This window comes from Notechis scutatus, chromosome 3, assembly GCF_049901735.1.
Source record: "Notechis scutatus isolate UNSWTSFEM ecotype Mainland chromosome 3, rNotScu1.2, whole genome shotgun sequence".
In the NCBI taxonomy this organism is placed as follows: domain Eukaryota; kingdom Metazoa; phylum Chordata; class Lepidosauria; order Squamata; family Elapidae; genus Notechis; species Notechis scutatus.
Genome location: NC_142011.1, coordinates 115,164,422 through 115,183,116, shown reverse-complemented (window position 1 = coordinate 115,183,116; position 18,695 = coordinate 115,164,422). Strand labels below are relative to the sequence as shown.

Here is an 18,695-nt window from a genome sequence, read left to right as displayed (position 1 = left end):
TGCAAAGGCAAAGCTTGCAGGCTGGAGCGTCTTCCCGCCGAGTGGGAAAGGTTCCACCGGGCGGGCGGGCGGGCTGCTTGGAGCCACCTAAAGCTAGGCCGCTGCTGGTGGAGCCTTGCCCTGCCTTGGTGCCCGTTCCTGGCTCGGCGGTCCTGCTCGGGCGGCACTTTAAAAGCCTGCTCCCAGCACCCGAGCAACTTCCCAGCAACTTTAAACCGTTTTTAACTCGCAGGCGCCAGGCATGATATTCCGCTCTGAAAAAAAAAAATCGGGGCCGGCCAAAGAGACCCCCCGCCGCGCGGCCGGGAGTGCCCGCTGCTTTCCCTCGCCGGGGCGGGCGGCGGCGAGTTGCACGAGAACTGGTCTGTGGCTGGCCCAGCTCCCTTTTCCTGCCGCTCAGCGGCCTCCGCTCGCACCTCCCGGGCTCCGCTCAGGTATCCGGCTGGGGCTGTCAGGAGTTGCTACCGCCCGGCGCAGCTCACGCGGCTCCAGTCCCGCGTTGCCCTCGGGAAGGAAAGGCAAAACCAGGAGCCGCTGCTGCCGTTGCAAAGTGCCGCCGCGGCTCTTCCTTTTTGCCTTTCCTTCCTGAGGCAACAACCAGCTGGGACTGGGCCGCGCCAGCAACTCCTGACTAGGGGCCTCCGAGGGGAGGGGAAGGAGGAGAAGAAGGGGTGGGGGGAAAGGAGGGGGCGATTCCCAAAAAATCGAATTCGATTTTAATCGGAAGAATATCATGCCTGGGCGCTCGCGCTGGCCCTGAGCCGCGCGGCGGAGGGAAGCCCGGCGGGCAGGCGGGCAGGCGGGCTGCTTGGAGGAGGCGACCAGCGGCGCTCCGGGCTTCCCCTCCGCCGTGCGGCTCAGACCGGCGCGAGCACCTGCGAGTTAAACGAAGCGAAAGTTGCTGGGAAGTTGCTCGGTTTTCTGGGGCTTCCAGGGCTTTGCAAAGGCAAAGTTTGCAAGCTGGAGCGTCTTCCTGCCGAGGAGCGGAAGGTTCCGCCCGGCGGGCGGGGCGGGCTGCTTGGATCGGGCTGCTGTGCGGCTCGGGCGAGGCACGAGCACCCGCGAGTTAAACGAAGCGAAAGTTGCTGGGAAGTTGCTCGGTTTCCGGGGCTTCCAGGCTTAAACTTTGCTCGGGCGGTACTTTAAAGCCTGCTCCCAGCACCCGAGCAACTTCCCAGCAACTTTCGGCTTCCTTTTAACTCGCGGTCGCTCGCGCCTGGCCCCGAGCCGCGTGGCGGAAGGGAAGCCGAGCGGGCGGGCGTGCAGGCTGCTTGGAGGAGGTTCCGGGCTTCCTCTCCGCCAGGTGCGGCGCCCGTGAGTTAAAGGAAGCCGAAAGTTGCTGGGAAGTTGCTCGGGTTTCGGGCTTCCAGGGCTTTGCAAAGGCAAAGTTTGCAGACTGGAGCGTCTTCCCGCCGAGGAGCGGGAAGGGTTCCGCCCGGTGGGTGGGCGGGCTGCTTAAACTTTGCTCGGGCGGCACTTTAAAAGCCTGCTCCCAGCACCCGAGCAACTTCCCAGCAACTTTTAACTCGCGGGTGCTCGCGCCCGCCCGAGCCGCACAGCAGCCCGCTCAAGCAGCCCGCCCGCCCGCCGGCGCGGAACCCTTCCGCTCCTCGGCGGGAAGACGCTCCCGCCTGCAAACTTTGCCTTTGCAAAGCCCTGGAAGCCCCGAAACCCAAGCAACTTCCCAGCAACTTTCGGCTTCCTTTTAACTCGCGGGTGCTCGCGCCTGGCCCCAAGCCGCGCGGCGGGGGAAGCCCGGCGGGTGGCGGGCGGGCGGACTGCTTGGAGGAGGCTCCGGGCTTCCCCTCCGCCAGGCATGAGCGCCTGCGAGTTAAAGGAAGCTGAAAGTTGCTGGGAAGTTGCTTGGGTTTCAGGGCTTCCAGGCTTAAACTTTGCAAAGGCAAAGTTTGCAGGCTGGAGCGTCTTCCCGCCGAGGAGCAGGAAGGGTTCCGCCCGGCGAGCGGCGGGCTGCTTAAACTTTGCTTGGCCGGCACTTTAAAAGCCTGCTCCCAGCACCCGAGCAACTTCCCAGCAACTTTCGGCTTCCTTTTAACTTCGCGGGCGCTCGCGCCTGGCCCCGAGCCGCGGCAGAGGGAAGCCAGCGGCGAAGGCGAGCTGCTTGGAGGAGGCGACCCAGTGGTGCTCGGCAGCAGCAACAGGCAGTTCGCCCGGGCTCCGCTCAGGTGTCTGGCTGGGGCTGTGAGGAGTTGCTACTGCCGGCGCAGCTCCAGTCCCAGCGTTGCCTTGGGAAGGAAAAGGCAAAACCAGGAGCTGCTGAGCCTGAGCCTCCGGTGCCGCTGCTCCCGTTGCAAAGCACCGCCGCGGCTCTTCCTTTTGCCTTTCCCTTCCCGAGGCAACGCGGGACTGGAGCCGCTGAGCCGCACCAGGCGGTAGCAACTCCTGACTCAGGGGGCCTCCGAGGGGAGGGGAAGGAGGAGAAGGGGGAAGGGGGGGGGGCGATTCCCAAAAAATCTTGTGCTGACCCGGCCCGTCTGTCAAATTTTAAAAGTCAATGCGGCCCCCGAGCCAAAAAGTTTGCCCACCCCTGTCCTAATGCAAGACAATGCTAGACCTCATGTGGCTGGAGTGTGTCAGCAGTTCCTGAAAGATGAAGACATTGATGCTGTGGACTGGCCCGCCCGTTCCCCAGACCTTAATCCAATTGAGCACATCTGGGACATCATGTCTCGCTCCATCCACCAATGCCACGTTGTACCACAGACTATCCAGGAGTTGGGGGATGCTTTAGTCCAGGTGTGGGAGGAGATCCCTCAGAAGACCACCTGCCACCTCATCAGGAGCATGCCCAGGCGTTGTAGGGAGGTCATACAGGCACATGGTGGTTCATAATATCTAATAAAGGGAGATGGGGAGGCCCAAGTGGCGCCTTCGACACACCTGGGTGGCCCAAGTAGCTGAGGTAGCAGCACTTCTGGTAGAGTGTGCCTGCTGGGAATGGGCAGGGCCTGGGACAGTTAAGCTTGGGAAATAGTAGCTCTAATCCAGCGGCCGATGGTTGACGGGGACACTTTGTGGCCTATTTCTCCTGAAGGGCTGGGCACGTTTAATGTAAATGTAGAGGGCCCGTTTACGCCTAGGGTATGCCAAGGCTTCTCCCTTTCCCGCGAGGGATTGGGGCAGAAGTTCGAAGTGTGAGTTCCTGTGCCCTGTGGAAGGCTGAGTTGACCTTGGGCAAGAACTACCCGGTCGGCATGGAAGATGCAAAGGTCCTTCCTCACCGACAAGGCCGCTATCTCTGATATTCGGCGAGCCAAGTTGGCCACTAGAAACACAACCTTGAATGTTAGGAACTGGAGAGTGGATTCCCTGAGCGGCTCAAAGGGGTGTTTGGTAGGCCACAAGGACCTTATTGAGGTCCCAAGTGGGGTATCTGTGAACTGATGGGAACACAGGTAGTGGCTCCCCTGAGGAATGCCCTAATGCGAGGGTGGAGGGAAAGGGACCCCAGATTGCCACAAGCAATGACGGTTGAAAGGGGCTGCGACCTGACGCCTCAGGGTGTTCGAAGAAAGACCTTTCCTCAGACCCTCTGGAGGAATTCCAACACTTGAGCTATGGATGGTGAAAGCGGGTTGACCTGGAAACCCTGGCACCCTTGCAGAAACTATTCCAAGTGGCATTAAAGATTCGGGCTGTGGAGGGTCGCCTGGCGGCTAGGATGGTATCAATAACCTAGTCCGAAACTGCTCCTTTCTTAAACGCTCCCGCTCAACCTCCAAACAGCTCGCTGGAGCCACTGCGGTCCGGGTGCTGGAGGGGACCCTGAGAAAGGAATCCTGTTCGGAGGAATTTCCCAGGGAGGGGCCATCGATAGGGTTGCGGAGGTCCGCGAACCATGGGCGCCTGGGCCAGTAGAGTGCCATCAGAATCAGTTCTGCTGTCTTGGAGATGAACCTCTGGATGGCCCTGAGTGCCAGGGCTACGGGAGGGAGAGCATATAGAAACCCTGTGGGCCAGGGGCAATGGAGGGCTTTGTAGTTCTCGGCCCCGTGGGAGGGGTACCTCGAGAAAAACCTGGGGAGTTGAGTGATGAGGGGGTATGCGAGGAGGTCCACTGACGGGAGGCCGAACAGCCCGGTCGCCTCCCTGAACAGTGACGGGTGGAGGCTCCACTCGGGCTGGTCCCCCGTGGTCCTGATCAACCAGTCTGCTTGGGTGTTTAAGTCCCCTGAGATGTGCTCGGCTTTGAGAGAGAGGAGATTGTGCTCCGCCTAACGGCAGAGGCGCTCGGCCTCTCATCAAACGGATGGACTGGGTGCCCCCTTGTTGGTTGACAAGGGCCTTGGCGGTGATGTTGTCCGTAGAGTATAAGGACATGCCGCCCACGTACCTGAGGGAGGAAGTGGCGTAGGCCCAGGTGGATGGCGCGGAGTTCCAACCAGTTTATACTGTGTGCCCGTTCTACCTGAGACCATCTGCCCTGTGTCGAAAGCGAGTGGATGTGAGCGCCCCCTCCGAACAGGCTGGCGTCTGTGGTGAGGGTGAGGCGTCGGGCTTCTTGAGGCCATGTCCCTGTTGATGGCGGGACTGGTCCACCAGAGGAGAGACGTGAAGACCTTTGAAGGCACCTTGACCGTGGCCTTTGAATTGCTACTGCTGGACCGTTGGAACGGAAGCAGGAACCACTGTAGGGACCTGGTGTGTAACCGGCCCAGGGAACGATGGAAATACATGAGACCATTTTACCTAGTAGCTTAGACAGATCCAAAAGTGTTACCCTTATTGAACGCCTGATGTGTGTGATGGTTTCCTGAATGCTAAGGAATCTTTCCGAGGAAGGGAAACCTTTCCCGAACTGAGTCAATGACGGCCCCCAAGTGGGTGATGCGTGTAGAAGGTAACAGTTGGCTCTTTTTCCAGTTACCGGAAATCTATGGTCTTGGAGGGCAGAGAGGGTAGCTCTGACATCCTTCTCTGCTTGGAGTCTGGAGTGGGGCAGGATGAGGATGTCATCCAGGTAACAATGGAGACGAACCGGGAGGTTCCTGAGGTGGGCCGCCAGAGCCGTGAGGACCCTAGTGAAAGTCCCTGGGTTAGAGGCCATCCCAAAGGGAATGGCCACATATTGGACGTGGTGGTGGTTGTAGCAGAATCTGAGGAATATGGAATGGGAGGGCCGGATTGGAATGTGGAGATACGCCTGAAGGTCTATAGAGGCTAGCCAATCCCCCTGTCTGATGCCCAGGAGAATGGACTGCAGAGTGTGCATCTTAAACCTGCGGTAAATCAGGTAACGGTTGAGGCGTTTCAGGTCTAGAATAGCCCTCCATCCCCCTGAGGATTTGGGGACCACGAAGAGGTGAGAGTGAAACCCTGCCCCGCTGGGATGGTGGGACGGGATGTATGGCCTGTATGCTAAAGAGATGCTGAATGGCTGAATCCATTAAGTTGCGTTTAGTGGGGTCCCTTGAAGGGGGATGCCATAAGGAAGTCAGGGGGTGCGCTGGAATTCAAGCGCGAGACCAAGTCTGATGGAGTCCCGGACCCCGGCATCGGAAGTGGAGGAATCCCATCGGTCAGCGAAATGCTTGAGGCGTCCGCCGATGGGAAGGGAGGGACGAGGTCTATCTGGTGCGCCGGAAGGGCTACCCTCCGGAGCCCCTGAAGGGACGTCTGTAGCTGCCGCCCCTCCTGTTCCTGTCACCTGGATCGCCTCGATCCTGGGGCTGGAGTGGCCGGAAGGAGGGGAGTCTCGGATACCTGGGCCGGAAAGATGACTGGTAGAAGGGTCGGGAGGGACCTCTCCGAAAGGGCTGGGGGCTCTTGACTCTGACCTCCGAAAGGGGGAAGAAATTTTTCTTACTTCGGGTTCGGATAGCAATGGCTCCAGGGCGGCACCAAAGAGTCTGTCCCTCTTAATTGGGGCAGTGGCCAGCTTAACCTTGTTTTTATGTCCGCCTGCCAGTGCTTGAGCCAGAGCAGGCGGCGAGCTGTAACGTGAGAGGATATCGCTCGGGCGGAGGACTTCACCGCATGGTAGGTGGCGTCGGCCGAGAATTCTGCTGCAGCCGTCAACTTTGCGATTTTCTGATGTGCCCTTGTGTTAGAGGGGGGAACATGCTGTTTCACTTGGCGGAGCCACCGGATCGAGGACCTGGTGAAAGGGAAGCGGCCATGGCCGATCTAATGGCCCAGGTGTCGGCCTGATGAGTCCTACGTAAGGCCAGTTTGGACCTTTTGTCCTCGGGTTTCGGGCTTCCAGGGGTCACTGGAAGAGGACGAGGATACTGAACCAACGAAGGGCTTGTCTACCTCGGGAGTGTTAAGCAAGTTGCAAAAGCTCAGCTCGAGGTTAAAGAACCTCTTGTCCTGGCTGGATGGGCAGGGGAAGCTCTTGTAGAGTCCAATTGGTCTTAAACTAGGTCGTGGAATATGGGTGGGGCCGGAATAACCTTCGCCTCCACCACGGGCTGCCTAAAAATGGCGTCCTCTTGTCCCTCTGCCGGGGAGGGGAGAGCCGGAGAGGACTGAACCGACAGGCCAGAATGTTCTTGGCCTTAAAGAGTAGTGATTAAGCATGTGTGGCTTGAACAAACCCAGAAGGTGGGTTGATCGGGAGTGAGGCCCTCGTCCTTGGACATGTCTCCTTCTATCGGGCCTATCTCCGATAGGGGTTCCCCTTGTGTAGACCCCCCATTCAAGATCCTCCTCCTCCCCGAACCTATCCAGGTCCTCTATAGCCTCCTCCATTTCCCCTTCTGGGAGGGGGCTGTCCCCCCATAAAGGTACCTGACCATGGGTAGGGTCCAATCTAGGCGAGGACCTGACTGATGGCGAGTCGTGTTCGGGCGCCATCGAGGGGGACCGGACCTGTACATCTGTTGAATGCCCTCTGCTATCCCTGGCGGATAGCCCGTTCCATCCATGCCTGCATGAGCGCAGAAATCTCGACAGTGGCGGCCTCCTCCTGGCGCAGACCAGCAGCCGTGGGCGTGAAAGTACTTCGGCCGTCCTGGCTGTTGATTCGGGACCTGGCGTCCCAGGGATAAGCTGCGCCTGGAGAGGGAAGAACAATCTGGGGAGGGGGTGTCTGGAGGTAGAAGGAATGGAGGGTGGGAGGGCTGGGGGCACTGGTTGTGCCTTTCTAGATCGCCTGTCAGATTCTTTCTCCAGTGTCCTATGACGCCTTAGGGCGTCTCTCTCTGAGAAGCCTTGGAAGTTTCCTTAGAGGCTTCCTTAGCCTGTCTGCGCAGGTGGTAGGACTTAGATCTGGCCTTCAAAGAAGAGCCTCTAGTGGAATTGTCATCTGCCATTATAGAAGAAAGGACTCTAGCTCCAATTTAAGGCGGTTGGCTCGCCAAGGTTTCGGCCTACAACAAAGGCCGGGTGTCCTTTCAGCTGGCCCGCGCCCCCTTTGGAATTTAGATATGTAAGTTCTACAATATTATTATTGTTATAATTATTAATATAAATATATATACATGCGTATAAGCACTGTATATGAAATCCAATCAGTGTTGGTAATGCGTTATTGCCAGTACCAATAATATATATGAAAATATATATATACCTCAGAAAACATATATATGTATATGTATATAGTTATGTATCATTATCCTCATTATCCTCATTATTATTATTATTATTATTATTATTATTATTATTATTATTATTATTATTATTATTATTATTTTTAATAATAATACTTTTTGACAAGAAATAAACCGGGGCCTGTTCAGCGCTCCCAGGAGGGAGTGACCCCAGATATGGTGTTAAATTCTCCAATTGTCCAAATGAATGCCTGAGGCTGAAGTGAGGCCTCTGGCAGCTGGAGCTCCCAGGCAACCACCGGGAGGGATAGGCTGCAATTCCCTGCCCTGAGCTGCTGCGGAAAGCCAACAATTTGCCAATGTCTAAGAATGCAGTAAGTTCTCACAGGCTGGGAGGCCTATGATTAGAAGACTAGTTTCTTCGCAGTCGCAGAGGCCTGTTACAAAGCGCCCGAAAACGTGGCGGCGCCCAAAATGGCGGCCGCCCACGATCCCTTTAAAAACGGGCCGCTCAGGGCAAGACTAAGCCTCTCCGGCAAACCTGGAGGCCGAGAGAGGCAGCGAGACAATTTTTCGCCCCTTTTTGGGGCGATCGGCGTTCGCGGTGGGGGGGATCACCAGCTGCGCTTATCAGCGCGATCGAGTGGAGCCGCTACAATAGCGGCGCGAAAAAGCGGCAGGAAAGGAGCCGAATTGGAAGAGGGGGAGGATTGGCGCCGGAGCGCGAAAGCCGCCCGCTCCCTATCCCCCCTGGGGCGAAGAACGCGCTCCCCTGCTATAGCCACCCCAATTGCGCAGAGGCTAAGGAGAACCGAAACGCAAGGCAAACCTGAAGGGAAAATTTTTTTCTTTTCTATAGCTGTTAAAAAGGAACTTGAATCGGCCAAAGAGTGGGAGATACACAGCCTAATCTGACGAAGGCTGAGCGTAAACTTGCAAGGCAGCCACGTGGTGAAGGGCGGAGCAATCCTCAGTAATTAAGCTCAGCCTACAACGACGCAGACTGAAGCACCTCCCACTCTCTGGATGATCCGAACGGCTCCCAGGAGAATACATCAACAGCAATTTGGAACGAGGTTTTATTGAGCCTGCCAAATCAAGATTAGCTGCCCCCATGTTGTTCAAGGAGAAGAAAAATGGCAAATTGAGATTGTGTGTTGACTTTAGAAGCATGAACACAGTATGCGTCAAAAACATGTATCCTCTCCCTCTCATGAAGGACTTATTGAATCACCTGTCGAAGGGCAAAGTATTCACCAAGCTAGATCTCAGGGAAGCTTACTACCGTGTCCGCATCAAAGATGGAGATGAGTGGAAAACTGCTTTTAACTGCCCTCTGGGTAGCTTCCAATTCAAAGTCATGACTTTCAGACTTCAGGGGGCTCCTGCAGTGTTTATGCAGCTCATCAATGGGGTGCAACACCCGCACCTTTACTGGGGGGTCCTCATGTACCTGATGATATTCTTATCTTCAGCAAAACCATGGAAGAACATGTTTAATTGGTCCGACAAATTCTAGAAAAACTTCTAGCCGCCAAATTATATGTGAAACTCTCAAAATGCGAATTCCACAAAGAGTTGCTAGACTACCTAGGCTACCGAATATCCAACCTGGGGATTGAAATGGACCTGGAAAGGTGAAAGCAGTGCTGGACTGGCAACCCCCCAGAACCCGAAAACAACTTCAAAGTTTCTTGGGGTTTGCCAACTTCTATAGACAATTCATTCCATCCTTTGCTGGAGTTGCCCTCCCGTTGACAGAGCTATTAAACACGGGCCCGTCATCCACCAAACCAAAGCCTAGTCAACCCCTGGCTTCGACTATGGACTGTCAGAAAGCTTTCGAGACATTAAAACGCCTCCTTGCAATGGAGCCCATCCTCAAGCACCCAGACATGACCAAGCCTTTTATTGTCCAAACAGATGCAAGTGATGTAGCGGTTTCAACCGTTTTGCTGCAAAAAGACTCTCAAGACTGACTGATGCCTTGCTCTTGTTTCCAAAAAACTGACAGACGCAGAGCAAAGGTGGGCGTTTGGGAGAAAGAAGCATTCGCCGTACAATGGGCTTTATTGACTTGGAGGCATTTTCTAGAAGGGGCGCCAGAGGCCTTTGAGGTATGGACTGATCATAAGAACCTCGAACTCTAAAGACCCCTAGGAGATTATCACCCAAACAAGTCCGCTGGGCCCAATATTTCAAGCGATTCAATTTCAACATTAAATATATCCCCGGAGGGAAAACGTACTGGCGGATGCTCTGTCCAGAAAACCTCAGTTTGACAGCCACCAAGAGGAAATAGTACAAGCCTTAATGTCAGATGCTCAATTGGCCGGCCAGGTAACCACTCGAACCCAAGCTAACTGCAACCCCAAACTCCTGGAAGATAAGCTGGCTGCGGAATTGAAAACGGCCCTATTGACCGACCCTTGGTTCCTGGACCATCAAACTGAGGTGACAATAAATGATGGACTAGCTTGGAAAGGGACTAAGCTTTATGTACCCACAACCCTAAACTAACCCTGGAACTAAAGCGTAGCCACGACTCCCGGCTGGGAGGCCACTTTGGATTCCTAAAAACCCTACATTTACTAAGAAGACAGTTCTGATGGCCAAAAATGAAACCTGATGTTGAGGACTGTGTAAAAAGTTGTTCAATTTGTACCACGATGAAACACAGAACTGGAAAGCCCCTGGCCTCCTGCAACAAGTTGCTGAACCAACCCAACCTTGGGAAGAAATTGCAATGGACTTTATTGTTGAATTACCTAAGAGTAAAGGGAATACGGTCATTTGGACTATAATTGACTTACTCTCTAAACAGGCCCATTTTATAGTCTGCAAAGGGCTTCCATCTGCGAAAAAACTTGCAAAGCTGTTCGTGAAACATATCTATAGACTACATGGTGTACCTCACAGAGTAATATCAGACAGCGGGGTACAATTTACTGCAAAATTTTGGATGGAATTTCTGAAATCCATTGGCTCCTCTCAAGGGTTATCCTCAGCTTTCCATCCTACTTGTAACAGGGCAGCGGAGAGGGCTAACATCATGATTGAACAATACATTAGATGCTATGTAAATTATCAACAAGAAAATTGGGCTTATTACCTTTTGCAGAGGTTGCTTACAATAATGCAGTACATAGCAGCACGGGATTGACTCCATTCCAAATCAACACTGGAATGGATTTTGTCCCAATGCCAGAGTTACCTAGACAACCTCCCTCATCCATGTCCCTGACAGAATGGATGAACTCATTAAAGAAAGGGTGGGAAGATACAAAAAAAGCTTTGAACAAAGCTGCAAAAATTTATAAAAAAACAAGCAGATAAACACAGATCCCTTCAACCGCCTTTTAAAGTAGAGGACAAAATATATTTGTCAACCAAGTATCTTAGGTTGGAACTGCCCAGTAAGAAGCTGGGTCCAAAATTTTGGGGTCCATTCCCAATTTCAAAGATAATCAATTCGGTCACTGTCCAATTACGTCTTCCTCGACTACTGGGGAAAATTCATCCAGTGTTCCATTGTAGTTTACTAAAACCAGCTACTACATTGATAAGACCACTACCACTCGCTCCCCCAAAACCATTGACGGTACATGGGGAAACACATTATGAGATTCAAAAAATTCTTGATTCTAGATTACACCATGGCCGATTGCAATATTTAGTCTTATGGAAAGGATACCCCCTCAGATGCTAGTTGGGTAAAGAGTTGGAATGTTCATGCTGATCAATTGGTTAACCAATTCCATGAGGATTTTCCCCACAAACCGAAGGGTCCTCGTGGTGGGGGGAGAAGGGGTTAAGGACGATGTATTAACCCCTATATGTGTGTTTTTTCTTTTCTTTTAGGAGGAGTTTTCAAGGGGGGACGCCTGTCAGCTTTGAAATTCAGCTGCCACATTTTTTTAGAGTTAGAGGAGTTGAAAAGTTCAAGGTTATTCTCTGTGTTATATTAAGAATTTCCAGTTGCAGTTAATTGGTTCTTGTGATTTATGAAGTACAAAAGTGGGAGGAGAGAAGGTGGGTTCTGTGTAACGCGCCAAAAAAACTTTCACTTGGGAAATTGCTTTTGACATGCCAGATCTGCTCCTAATAAATCAATTGGAGAGATAACATCTTGGAGTGATTGATATCATGGATACTTTCTAGATGCTTGACACAGGGTTTATTCCATCCTCCCTGTATAGTTGTCCGAAATATTTTTGTACTATTTTCTTTTTCTGAGTCATTCAATATTTTAATTTTCCATCATCATCCTCCAATTCTTTCTTTTTCTAATCTTAATTTATGGGCTAACCACCTCCCTGGTTTATTTGCATATTCGAAAAAAATCTGTTTTGTCCTTTTCACCTCTTTGACTCGCTCTTCCTGATTTATAATGTTCAATTTATGCCTAGTAAGAATTATCTCTCTCCTCATTTTTTCATCTTGTGGGTTTTTTTGGTAATCTACTTTCTAGGTCTTTAATCTCCTCCTGTAATTTATTCTGATTTTGCCATCTTTCCTTATTCCTTTTCGCTGTATATGCTATTACCAGCTCCCTCAAGACTGCCTTTGCTGTATCCCATATATTCTGTAATGATGTTTGCTCCACTGTATTTTCCTTTTAAAAAAGTTCCATTTCTTTCTTAATTTTCTCTACAAAATCTTTCTCCTTTAAGATTTGGGGATTAAGTATCCACCTTCTACTCTTCCTTTTCCTTCCTTTCCAAATTATTTTTAAGGGGTTATGATCAGCCCATACATTTGTCATAATCTCTACCATATTTAGAGGACCTCCAGAGAGGAATCAGCCGGGGTTTCGTGGAGCCCCGCTATCCCTTGGCTGTCTTGCTATGACACCAACCAGATTTTGAAAAAATACAAGTAACGATACTTGATTTCAGACTTCCATTCTTCCAGAGTGGGTAAAATGAGGATCCAAATTGTTGGGGGAAAGATTCTAACTCTATAAACTGCTTAGAGAGGACTGTAAAGTACTGTAAAGTGATATGTAAGACTAAGTGCTATTGCTATTCCTCCCTAATGAATTCTGGTTTTAGGATTTTTGTTTACTTGCTGTAGTAGAAAAACAAATCAAAGTCTTCCTTCCCAGAGCAGAAAGAGAATTTTTCACATCACAGAAATCACACATTCATTTCAGCATAACTATAAGCATAAGAAACTTTTAGTTTTGTTATTCTCAAGATATAATTTTAATGGTACTTACCAGCATCTGCTCAAAGAGAACCAGCACATCTTCATCAGAGATATCCTGCAACGTCTGACCTGACCCTGAAATATCTGAGCATGAAGTAGATGAATTCCTATATGTTGTATTGGGTTTTTCTTTCTCCTTCTTTATCCTCATACTGGTGAATCTCTCAAGCTGATTAATAAAATATTAAAATTAACATTAGTGTGCTTTTTCTATTCTTCTTTTCCATTCAATTTTAAATTGTGCTACTTTCTTAACTATAATATATGAGTATTTTGGCAATGTATTAGAAAAATAAAAATCAATGTTCTTTTAAATCTCTTCATACAATTCTGCTAATTACAGAACTGTGCAAAGCTTCTAGTGGGGCTTTCACTGAAGTTTCAACTGAATCATTCCATTAAAAGATTACAGATCACAACAGAGATTCACTTTGAAGTATTGAATCAAATGTCTGCAAAATGCTTTACAAAACTGATCGCTTTTCCGCTGCTGTATATAAAACCTTCATCCACATACAGTGTTGCAGATGCAATTCCAAGCACAGAGGTCAGTGAGAAGATTAAATGCAGAATGGTTAATGAGTTATCTGTCACTGAAATAATGCCCAATTAAGGAGCTGTTATTTTATTAAACTGACTCTTTTGAGTTGTCAATGCTTAATAGTAGTTTGAACTGTATTTACTTTCTCACCTTTCATATATTTGATGTGGCCATTTAAGCCTAACTACCTGCCCTTTGTGACAATGTTACAATTCTATATGGGGTCAAGATGGAAGATTGATTCAAGGAAACTCAATATACACACTTGGGTCAAACTCTGTTAGGGCAGATTTAAACTTTTTGACAATGATTGAACAAGTGCCTAACATAGGGACTATCGCAAACATTCATTTCAAAGAATAAATGTATGGTTAAAATACTGTTTTTTACATTATTCTTTTGCTAAAATCAGTAGCTATAACAGATTTAAAACAAAACATTGTAAGTGTTTCTAGGATTGGAGATGGCAAAACTATAAATGCCACTTTTTAGTGTATCTCACTGTTCCAGCTTACTCCTATTGCTTCTCTGAATAATATAGTATATTTTCACAAGCCATTATACTTAGACAATTCTGATTCTGCTAACCCCTTTCCAGTTTGAGAATTTGCTTGCCAACTAGCTATGCCATGCTTCTTTGTATCCCAGAACCTCCCCTCGCTCAAAAAAACATCCAGACACAACAAACATACAGTACTCTATAGGGGTAAATCAATTAAAATTCTTCAGTTTTATACCAAGCCTGGCACCTCAGAAAAATGGGTGGAAATGAAATGCTTAACTTTTGAATAATATTTGAAATGTTTTCTTTTAAAATAGGATAGGACAGTGTCTGCAGTATTCATTGTGTCACTCAACCAGCTAAAAGAAGTCTCTCTCAATTTCTATATTAAAGAGGCATGTAACATTATCCAAACCAAAGTATTCTGTCATTTTATAACCATCAGATTTCCCTCTCATCTAGATTAAATTTCTGTTTACTGATGAACAATCCATTACCACCACCTTTGGGGTACAAAGATTTATTCAGAATTCCTGTTTTTTCACTAGAGGCATATTTAAGTACTAACAATACTCCAAATTAAGTATCAAGATAATGCATGCATTTTAAAGGTGAGAGAAAACAATGGGAACCATTGTGGTTGCCTATCATTCCAATGCCTATTATGTACAGGAATAGTTCAGAGAATCAGATTTTTATAAAGGAGATATAATATTTTCCAGGCCCATTCTAAAAAAATAACCAAGGAAGCTCTCTTTTCAATCTGTTGGTGCAGAGTATAGTTTTATCCATTGAATACACTGGAAGCCAGAGTCAAAGTGACTCAGCTTCCACAAAAGACACCATTAAATTGGCTACTTCTGCAGTCTTGCTTCTGCGGTCCTGTGGATGTTCTGGTGGCAATGAGTTTCTCCCCCACAGGAAGGCAGGACCTATTAGATTGCTCCATCCCCGTCGACTAATGGACCCAGATGGGTTCCAGAAGGAGCTGGAGGTTATAACTGCAGATCTACTGTGCAGTCCAGCCGAGCTCTTAGTCAGTTTGGAATAGGAAGGTGACCGAGGCTCTGGATAGGATTGCACCCTTGCGACCTCTCCTCACTCATAGACATCTCTGTGCCCTGTGGTATACAGAGGAACTGAGAGGGATGAAATGCATGAAACGTCTAGAGCGCTGCTGGAGGAAGACAGGAGATGAACTCGATTGAACACGTGTAAGAGCTGCTACTAAGGCCTACCTCGTGGCGATTCATGTGGTGAAGTGTAAATACTTCTTCAAACTAATTACGTCTGCAGATAATTGCCCAGCAGCCCTCTTTAAGGTGAGCAGTCTCTTCCTGGAGGAGGAGGACATTGAGGTCCACCTGAAGGGGCACACTGAGGAATTTGCGGATTTTCTGGAAACAAAATCGCTCGACTTCGTTCCCAGTTAGATGCCAGCGTGGTTGCTGCTCTGGTGGAAGCTCCTGAGGCAGGTTCCTGCCCTCTTATCTGGGAACAGTTTGACCCTGCTGCTCCTGAGGAAGTGGACAGGATCCTAGGGAGTATATGCACAAGCACCTGTGTTTTAGACTCATGTCCCTCCTGGCTTGTGAAAGCTTCCCAGGAGGTGACTAGGGTGGATTCTGGCAGTGATAAATGCTTCCCTACAGGAGGGGATGGTGCCCCAGCACTTCTTAAGAAGCCATCGCTGGACTCCACCTGGTTGGATAATTTCCGACCTGTCTCCAATGTTCCCTTTTTGGGGAAGGTTGTTGAAAAGGTTGAAAACAGCAGCTCCAGTGGCTCCTGGATGAAACAGATTATCTCGACCCCTACCAGTCAGGAATCAGGCCTGGATTTGGGACAGAAACGGCATTGGTTGCACTTTTGGATGATCTCTGGCAGGAGTGGGATGGGGGTAGTGCATCCATTCTTGCTCTACTTGACCTCTCAGCACCTTTCAATATCATTGACCATGGGATTCTCCTGGGGCAGTTTTGGGGGATGGGAATAGGAAGCCTTGTGCTGTCCTGGTTTACTTCCTTCCTCTGCAGCTGCTCTCAGTCAGTGTTGATAGGAGGGGAGAGATCCAGCCCTCGCCTACTGCTTTACAGGATTCCACAGGGCTTGGTACTCTCTCCGCTCCTGTTCAACATTTATATGAAGCCGCTGGGTGAGATCACCCATCACCATGAACTGAGGTATCACCAATATGCTGATGAAACTCAGCTGTATGTCTCAGCCCGTGATGAGTTAAGTATTGCTGTGTCCTCCCTCTTGCAGTGCCTGGAGGCTGTTAGAGGCTGGATGGGGAGCAACAGGTTGGAACTAAACCCTTGCAAGATTGAGTGGCTCTGGGTTTGGGATTAGTTGGCTCAGGTAGAATTACCACCTTTGGTCGTGGATGGGGTGGTACTACCCCAAACAGACCTTGTGCATAATCTAGGGGTTTTCGAAGAGCAGGTGGCGGTCGTGGCCAGGAGAACCTTTGTGCAACTGCGGGTTGTGTACCAGTTACGCTCTTTCCTTGACCAATGGTCCCTACTCAAAGTCATTCATGCCCTAGTCACTTCCCGTCTTGATTATTGCAACATGCTCTACATGGGGCTGCCCCTTGAAGGACATCCGGAAGCTCTAGTTGGTGCAAAATGCAGCGGCCCACATGGTTTTGTGCAGACCCTGGTGTGCATGTTTCACCTCTCCAGCGGGAGCTGCATTGGTTGCCGATTTGCTTCGGGTGCAATTCAAGGTGCTGGTTGTCACCTTTAAAGCCCTTCATGGCTTGGGACCAGTTTATCTGAGGGAACGTTTCTTGCCGATCACATCTACCCAACCCATTAGAGGGGGAAGGCAGGGAATGCTGCGGGTCCCATCCCTGAGGGAGATACACCTGGTGGGACCCAGAAGAAGGGCCTTCTCCATGGTGGCATCCCTCCCTCTGGAACATCATTCCCCCAGAGATAAGAATGGCCCACTCTCCAATACTCTTCTGAAAGGCACTGAAGACCTGATTCTGCCAGCAAACCTGGGGAACGCAGAGCGGGATGGAGCCTATCAAATGGCTCGTGTGATCTGATGTCGTTGGGGCGGGGGTGGGTGGGGTTGGGGGTGATTTATTTATTTTTCCAGATTTTGTTGTATTGTACTTTATTAATTTATTTGATTCTTTTTATTGTTTTTTATTTTAAAAGTGGTTTTACATTCTGTAAGCCACCTCAAGTCGCCATGGGCGAATAGGTAGCAATATAAATTCAATAATAATAATAATAATAATAATAATAATAATAATAATAATAATAATAATAATAATAATAATATACTATTAAACATGTACAAACATTCTTGCAAAAAGAATAGCATCAGGAAGTACAGTAACAGAGACAAGAATACTATACTATCTTTAAAAATGGTTGATATACTATATCAAGGTAAGCACTTCACAAAAAAGAAAAGTTATCAGTCAGAATGTTAATAAAAAAAACTCCAGGAAGAGAATGAACAAAATTTATACCAGGATTTATAGATAACTTACAAAAACAGCTAATGCCAAAAATATATAACACAATTGCTCTTACCTCATCTGCCATTACACGCTTCAAGTTCTACAATTGAGGGAAATAAAAGAGACAGACAAAAATGAATCAACGGATCACAAAAAACCCAGTAGCAAAAGATAAATTGTTAGGTAGACGTTAATGGCCACAAATATTTTCATCTTAGATATACGAAACACAACTGAACTTCCAGCAGAACTTCTGGCCCTTGAAGTAGTAGAGATTTTGATCTTTGTTACATTTTCTGCAGAGTTACAGGCTTTAAATGTTTTGTAAGCCAGAAGAACATACACCCCATGCGAAAGGGGAAGGCTTGGAAATCAACCCTTTTGCTCCCCTGAATAGTCGGACTCTCTCAGACTGCTGCTTGAAGTAGTAGTAATTGGGTGAGTCCCTAGCTTTGGGGCAGGGCAACCATGCAAGTTCGCTGTGGAAGAACCAGATGTTCTTAACGGACAATAAAGGGTACCACCATTTCTTGGGCACTAAGATTTTTTTGCATATTTACCTTTCATGCTGAAAGTTAGTTACAGTCTGCCATTTCCTTTTTGTGGAACGATTGTCATTTTTGAGGCTTTGTGATTTCAAGATGGTGAGGAGGGAGGAGTTGGTCTAACCAAGCCAAAATAAAGAACCTGGAAACTACTAAAAACTAAAGCATTGTAGAAACTATTTTTGAAACTTTTGGACTTAAATTTTCCAGAGGATTATACTGCTAGCCAACTCTGCCAAACTTTTCTTTTTGAGCTTAAAATAAGAATAATTTGAATGGTGTTTTGAGCTCGCTGCTTGCCATGAGGAAGGGGTGAAACAGTTTTGATTTTAACTCCTTCTGATTGGTTTAGCCACCAGAGTTTCTTTAAAAAAGAGGCAGAGCCTAAGCTTTTTTGGCTGTTTGTGTAAAGAGGTAATTTACCACAAAAGACTATAGTACTGCTAATTCTTTTTAATGTTTCAGTAGCATGATTAAATCCAGTGGATTTAATGCTACAAACTTAAAACTTCTAACTTTAAAAATTAACTTTAACAATTCTAAATTTAAATTTAAAAATTCAAATTTATTACATTCTACCCAAATGGCTACTCACAGGACAACAGAAAACTGGAAAGATTATCAAGAGATATAGAATTTCTGAGACCCTTTATGGACAAATACACAGCTAAGACACATGAGTTGATCCAATCTATGGGAATAAAGCTTGAATCCAAGAGTTATTCTTTAGCTAGGGAACTTTAGGAGAAAAACCAATGTTTGAATGGAGATATGAAACAATAGCAATAGCACTTAGATACCACTTTACAGCCCTCCCTAAGCGGTTTACAAAGTCAGCATATTGCCCCAAACAATCTGGGTCCTCATTTTACTGACCTCAGAAGGATGGAAGGCTGAATCA

General features: G+C 48.5%; 1 protein-coding gene across 1 annotated transcript in view; it reads right to left on the bottom strand.

Moving 5' to 3' along the window:
• Positions 1 to 18,695, bottom strand: part of DIAPH1 (diaphanous related formin 1) — a 156,658-nt gene that overhangs the window by 122,461 nt on the left and 15,502 nt on the right. Inside the window, 2 exon segments of the mRNA XM_087960995.1 lie at positions 12,733 to 12,891; positions 17,323 to 17,349. Coding sequence (XP_087817121.1) covers positions 12,733 to 12,891; positions 17,323 to 17,349 — 186 coding nt within the window.